At 39.8% G+C, this 6,785-nt stretch overlaps 1 protein-coding gene and 1 non-coding gene across 3 annotated transcripts; both read right to left on the bottom strand.

Moving 5' to 3' along the window:
• Window positions 1-318: 318 nt before the first annotated feature.
• On the bottom strand, window positions 319-5,182 carry LOC104951749 (uncharacterized). Of its 2 annotated transcripts, none has more exons than XM_010778481.1 (8): window positions 5,015-5,182; window positions 4,453-4,526; window positions 3,352-3,404; window positions 3,066-3,220; window positions 2,786-2,961; window positions 2,330-2,463; window positions 558-702; window positions 319-464 (listed from the first exon to the last, which is right to left on the bottom strand). In XM_010778481.1, the coding sequence occupies exons 1-8, from the start codon at window positions 5,089-5,091 to the stop codon at window positions 334-336; spliced, it is 945 nt and encodes a 314-aa protein (XP_010776783.1). In that variant the 5' UTR covers window positions 5,092-5,182; the 3' UTR covers window positions 319-333. The 2 variants fall into 2 exon arrangements, with proteins under 2 accessions (XP_010776783.1, XP_010776782.1); XM_010778480.1 differs by having other exon boundaries at window positions 319-482; window positions 564-702; window positions 5,015-5,171.
• Window positions 5,183-5,629: 447 nt separating this feature from the next.
• trnae-cuc (transfer RNA glutamic acid (anticodon CUC)) lies at window positions 5,630-5,701 on the bottom strand. Its single transcript has one exon. It is a non-coding gene; the product is annotated as a tRNA-Glu (tRNA).
• Between the last annotated feature and the right edge of the window lie 1,084 nt (window positions 5,702-6,785).

Below are 6,785 nucleotides of genomic sequence, written 5' to 3' on the forward strand. Positions count from 1 at the left end.
AGTTATGTTGTATGGGAGCAGATTGCCGGGCCGCCTTCCTATTTATACCGGAAGGAGGCCCGAGGGTGGGGCCCACCTTGCGGGTGGGCGTGGACTACAAGTGTTTCAGTGCTGCGCGGGGGCGCAGGGGGATTACCCTATAGCCTTAGAGGGCTGCGCCATTTACTCATAGAAACTGGGGTTACAGTAGGTAACCTCAGTTTAACATTTAGAAGACACGACAGAGTGTCTGTTGTCACATTAGAAACAGAAAACTGAGGCAGAATACAAATAATATAAAATAGTCTCTCAGGAGCTGTACAAATGTGTGCGTCTCACACACCAATCATCATGCTAGTTATTCAGCGGGAGACAGAAACAGTACCTCTGATGGCGCAGCAGCAGCAGCACAGCCAGGAGGATCATGGGTATTCCAAGTGAAATTGAGACGATCACTAGATTGTTGAGTTTGGACTGTTCCACAGCTACAATCACACATACACACATACAGATGACACAAATTAAACTTGTGTGTCGATGGATGGGGATGATTTAAAGATGTAAAAAGCCCTACTCACTGAGTGCATGGCTCCATTCACTCCATTGAGAAAATTCCACACATTGGCTGCCCTTCCTTGTCCTCATCCTCACTCTGTAGGTGGAGGAGGGATCTACTTTGGGCTCTCTATAGGACAGCTGCTCACTCAACTCTTTGGGTGTTTCCTATTTAAAAGAAAATAAAGCATCAACAAAAGAATGCACTTAAAGCTCAAATATATTAACATTTATTAAGATGCCCTATAATGCATTATAAACATACTTATTTGTTGTTAGAAAACGGACACGTCAAATCAAGCAATCTGATTGGTTCTTAGCCGTGATATACTGAGCGTATACCACGGGTAGAATTGTAAGTTTTTCTTTTCACAACAAGTCAGTATCCCTCCGTGTCTGAGAAAAACAGTATACCGTTGGGGTGGAACAAGAAAGCAGCCCAACGGTATACTTTTAAAGCAAGCAACGATGTTTTCAAATCTGTAATCAAAGAGGTCCGCAAAAACGCTATCGACCAATCAGATTGCTTGATTTAACTTGTCAGTTTTATAATTAAGCAATAGCTCACGACAGGCCGTGGTATATGCTCATTATATCACAGCTAAGGGGCGTGGTTCGGCCCGACGCGAAGCAATCTTATTATTTTCGAAAGGACAATAATCTACTCACGATAAAGTATTTTATATTGACTTATAAGATCTAGTGTTATAATACTTTATGTAATTGTCACTCACTAACCTTTTACGTCAAATGTCATGGTGTATTATGATTCATACATTTGCAATACATTATATTATTTTATAGAATGTAATATATTTGAATTAGAAGTAACTTTACGTGTTCATTGTTTGCCTTTAAAAGGGCATATTATGCTGATTTTCAGGATAATTTTTGTATTCTGTGCCTCTACTGTGACATGTTTACATGCTTTAATGTTCAAAAAGCTCTTTATTTTCCTCATACTGCCTGTGCTGCAGCATCTCTTTTCACCCTCTGTCTGAAACCAGAGCCCAGTCTGCTCTGATTGGTTAGCTGGCCGGCTCTGTTGTGATTGGTCAAACTGCTAAGAGATGTCCCGCCCCTTAGCCTGTCACGTACAAGTGTTGAGCGCTAACCAATAGAATCTTGAGTGTTACATAGTGATGTCACTATGTTACTGAAGTAAACAAAGTGGCGTCTGATTCCCTCCTAATCCTGTTGACAGACAGACGGAAAAACCAAGCCAAAACATAACCTAATGGTAGAATTCATACAAAATGTAAGAAGAAGAAGAAGACCTCCAAAACAAGCAGAATAAAGAACAATAAAGTATAAATCTGAATTTATGCCATTTGTTATGCCATTTTCTATTACACAAGCATAAACTAAGTGACAGGGTCTGAAGCTGTGTTCAGTGCGCTCTCTCACCCACTCAGATCATTCAAAACGTACTGAGGAGGTCTACTGACCTGATTAATAAACATCCTCTGTCACATAATAAAGCACCTGTTGCCTTATTATGTGACAGAAAGAATTGACACTGCAGGTGCTGCTCTCTTAGGGATTTTAGTGAGATAGGTAGAGAAAACGCTTTATTGGATATAATTTGCGCTTTTGCTAAAACAGGTTGTATCCTTGTAGGTAGAATGCATTCTGGTGTAGCTCAATGGAGAAAATGTTTATTTTGATAATCAACCAGTGATATAAGCATTATTGTGTATAAGAAGTATGTTTACAATGCATTATAAGGCATCATAGGAAGCGTAACCTACATTATTGAATAATTGACATCCATATCCACACATGTATACTGTACCTGGTCACCCATGTCCAGCTGGTATTCAAAGCAGAAGGGGTCGTTGTCGGCTCTACTGTGGGGCAGACCCCATTTCACCAATAGACCTCCATCTTTGATTGATGCAGAGATGTTTTGGGGTGGAGACAGAACCTCTGTGGCAAACACAACCACAACATTAGTAAAATAATTATAAAAAATGCAGGCGGAACTGCGGATTTCTGCTAGCAGAAACTAAGCTTACAACCATATGTTACTAGCCAGTGAAAAAAATCAACTATAGCTTTCCCCTCTCTTTTTATATGGTAAGAATTGTTTTATTATTTTGACGTAGGACACCAAAATTCCTGTCACTCCATTATCAAGTTTATTTCGTCGTGATATTTACCTATTGGTTACCTTTTGACCCCAAGAAGTGAGATAAACCTACCCTGTTTCCCCTACTCAAGGGCTCAATGAGAGTTTGTCTTGTATTACCTAGCATGTTGAGGTCGTATTTGGAGGCGTAGACTGTCCACTTGTCGTACAGGGTGATGTTGAAGTGTAGGATTAAAAGTGACATCTTGTGATCATGCAGAGCCAAAGACCTTGATCCGACTTTCTCCTCAGACGACAGGTCAGGAAACTGAACTGATTTGTCACCATCACAGATGCTGCATGAAAACAGAGGGAAAGAGAATGTAAGGGATGTAAGTATTCCTTTAATTATTCATAAATACTCTATGCCATATGTGTAATGTATAATTTTTTTAAATACCTGATGTTGACAAAGAGCTGAGTATCCTGCTGTAAGGTGTTAAATGACCAGGAGCAGTTGAGTATATTTGTTGGGTAAAGGAGGCAGTAAACCTTCTCATATATATTGTCCATCTCTACATGAGGCCCCAGCACTGAAGAACTCTGTACATCGATCTGAAAAAAGTACCACAAACAGCAAGAACAGAATATAGAAATCAGAAAATACATCTGCATTAAAGTGGGTGGCTTTTATGTGACTGCGTGACCTTTGGACAATATAAATATAAAAAAACATTGATTCTCACGTCATCAGAAGCCATTGTATCCTGACAGACATCTGAAATGTCAGCTTCAGCCTCTATTAAAGGAGTAAATACATTTGGAGTTTTAGCACGTGGGGAGGGGGTCCAATGTAAGCATCAATGCATTTCCATTCAGATTATACAAAATATGAAAGCATATTTTCTTCAAAGTACACCATGCTTAATTAATCCACATTTTTGGGTATTTTACGTGATTTAGGAAGAATTAGAGGAAGCCAATAAATCCTCTTTTTTTTTAACATGAGTGTGTGTGCGGGATGACTTCCCTTCGATTCTATTGGCTCTAACGGTCAGAAAGAGATGTCACATGTCAAAATCGAAGAAGGGGTGCCAAATAAATGGAAAATCCACCCAAATGGCCCCAGAAGAGGTTTTCTTTGTTAAATCTGTCTAATAAGGTCAAATATCACTTGCTTTGCATCAATCTTGATACAGGGTACTTATTATCTGTTGTACTTTGGATTCCTAAAGCTTTTAGTCTACCAACCCATCATCCAAGGTTAGTTTTCACTATAAGTACAACATATTTTTTGGACGGACACTATAATTTACACTTTTTTACCATGTTCAATCTGAATTTTCTTTAAAATAAAAAACATCTATATTGATTCTGACTTTTCTACATCCAACTCATGGGTTTATCATTACTTTGAGAAAAAAGATTATTAATTTAACCCTTTGTTTGATTTTGTTTGATATACTTTATTAATCCCCTTGGGGAAATTGTTTCTCTGCATTTGACCCATCCTAGTGTTAGGAGCAGTAGGCTGCCATTATGTACGGCGCCCGGGGAGCAGTGTAGGGAACGGTGCCTTGCTCAGGGACACCTCGGTAGCACTTGGTCTTGCCGGGACTTGAACTGGTGACCTTCCAGTTGCAAAGCCAAGTCTCTATCGACTTCGCCACCACCTTCCCTTTTAGAAGGGAAGATATGCTCATGTGTTCTGGGAATGTCATTTTTGTGTGTGTGTGTGTGTGTGTGTGTGTGTGTGTGTGTGTGTGTGTGTGTGTGTGTGTGTGTGTGTGTGTGTGTGTGTGTGTGTGTGTGTGTTCGTCAAGCGTGCGTGCGTGCGTGTTACCTACCAATTTGTAAGGCAAACAAAACCAGCAAACTGGACCAAAGTATTGGATGTGCAGGAAACAGCTTCATAGCATACCTAAGGGTTCCAGACAAACAGACACACACGCGCGCACACACACACACACACACACACACACACACACACACACACACACACACACACACACACACACAAACAGAAAGAAATTACCCCATAATCCTGAGTGTACAGTGCCTGTTTATACTTCCCCTTTTGAAGTGCTTACATTTAGTGACTGGCAGTAAGACATCTTTATGCCGTGTAATCAAATTGAAAGAAACAGCTTTCTTCATATGAATCTTAATATTTAAATTACATTTCAACTGCCGACAAAAGCTTTTACATTTTCCACATGAAAGAAAGCGTTATCAATGCTTTGGTTTTTTTTCACCCTGCTAAACTTTTCTCTCTGAAAAGTGATAAACCATAGACTGCACATATAAAGGGAAAACCCATGCTTAGCAGGTGTAAGCTTTCTTGAATACAATTTTAAACAATCCATCTACAGTACAATGTGGAAAATAGTAGTAATAGGAAACCGTTACCTCCCGCTGTCCCTCCACTCTAACAGTGCTCTCGATGACTGAAGATAGTGAAACATTTCTGTGGAAAGAAGAAGCATGTCGTCACACACTTTACAAGGCTTCAGGAAACATTAGGCTTCTTCCTGTTATTTAATTTGTAATTTTTTGATAAATACACTGCAAAATCATAATATGTCTTAGCTTTAAAAAAAAATGCAGTAAAGACTATAGAGTAAGACTAAGACAATGGGAAATTAATCAAATGTTCATTTTCTAAAAAGATATCGAGAAGGTCGCGACTTGTGCCATGATATTTCCAAATAATTTTACACATTTGTTGAACTGGACACTAGTACATTGACTTTCATTTCATTTCACCTGTAATTGAATTTAAGAGGTTTCTCAAGTTATTTGGATATTGTTCTGTCTTGCCTTGAAAACTACTACTTAATCTATAGGTTGCTAATTTAGAAACAGAAAACGTCAAAAATTACATCAAAATTAAAACAATTTTGAGAAATTAGTATTCCTAAATGAAGCATATACCTGGAAGTACGTTCTTTATTTACAACTAGACACAGCTATAAAAGTACAATACAAAATTATGTATTCCTAAATAAAACAGCAAAAGTGTAGTTCCCTGACCGGGAATCGAACCCGGGCCGCGGCGGTGAGAGCGCCGAATCCTAACCACTAGACCACCAGGGACGGTTTGCTGTTATGCAGAATAATAACAATTTAAAAGAGACTAGAACCGTTTTCAGCCCTTGAAACAAGAATTTAGCTTTGTTTTTAATACTTTGTTTTTTTGCTAAGGAAAGCCCCATGGGGCGGAGGATATAAAAACATCACTGACTAACTGATCGGCTACTGTCACTACCATGGGCGTAATTTCCACTGGGACAGAGGGGACATGTCCCCCCCACTTTTCCAAATCCCGAATGTGTCCCCCCCGCTTTCAAATGTGTTTATTTTTAACCGCAGACTGCCCGTCATCGCCACGGAGGAGCTGGACACTGACAGCCTGCCTCTGTGGCTGCGCGCGCATGCGACTAGGAACGTCGCGTGCATAAACTATAAATAGCCCAATGAATGATGATCAGGTAGCCTACTGCGGTTGTGACAGAAAAAAACAATGACACGCCAACAGCAGCAGCAGATTAGTGCTTGGGTGAAAAGAAAGAAAGGAGATGTGAGTTGGTTGATTCAGTAAATTAGCTCAGGATAATCATATTTTCTATATACACCTGTTGATGTTCGGCTAATGCCGGATTTGCTAGCTTGATGCTGCCTACGGGGCGGCATTTACTGGCAGTTACTCTCTACACACAGCGGCTCCGCTGCCCGTTAAACAGCTTCGTCTTTATCAATCTATCTTATGTTCTTCTTTCTCCAACAATTAATGAAGGTTATTAAGCGTTTTAGCTCCTTTGTTGTTAATATTGACCGCCATTTGCTCTATGAAGAAAACAAGCCTCCCTGTCAGTGTTCTCACGCTGTCCTCACATCCCCGGGCGGACTGTGGGACAGACTCGGAGGAGTAGAGGCAGGGGCGTTTCTAGGGGGGGGCAACAGGGGCCAGTGCCCCCCCTCCAAAAAAATGGTTACAATATTACGATTTATTGGAACTAAAGCAAATCAGAGACCAGGATGTACAGTATATATTAAACTGTTCATTACCTTATATAAAAGAAAATACTGTTTATGTTTTTAAATTAAATTGTCACTTAAAGTTACTAAGACTCCAACTGAAAACAAAGGGCTGTAACTTAAAATGTACTAAAAACAAATA

This window comes from Notothenia coriiceps, unplaced genomic scaffold (genome assembly GCF_000735185.1).
Source record: "Notothenia coriiceps isolate Sejong01 unplaced genomic scaffold, NC01 NC01_scaffold00019014, whole genome shotgun sequence".
Classification (NCBI taxonomy): Eukaryota; Metazoa; Chordata; class Actinopteri; order Perciformes; family Nototheniidae; genus Notothenia; species Notothenia coriiceps.

Excerpts from the sequence above, each read along its gene's own strand:
- LOC104951749 (XM_010778480.1), bottom strand. The coding sequence starts at position 5,091 with ATGCTTCTTCTTTCCACAGAAATGTTTCACTATCTTCAGTCATCGAGA. Across the intron at positions 2,464-2,785 it reads ATACGACCTCAACATGCTAG|AGGTTCTGTCTCCACCCCAA; the intron begins GTAATACAAGAC and ends TGTTTGCCACAG. Across the intron at positions 703-2,329 it reads AGCTGGACATGGGTGACCAG|GAAACACCCAAAGAGTTGAG; the intron begins GTACAGTATACA and ends TCTTTTAAATAG.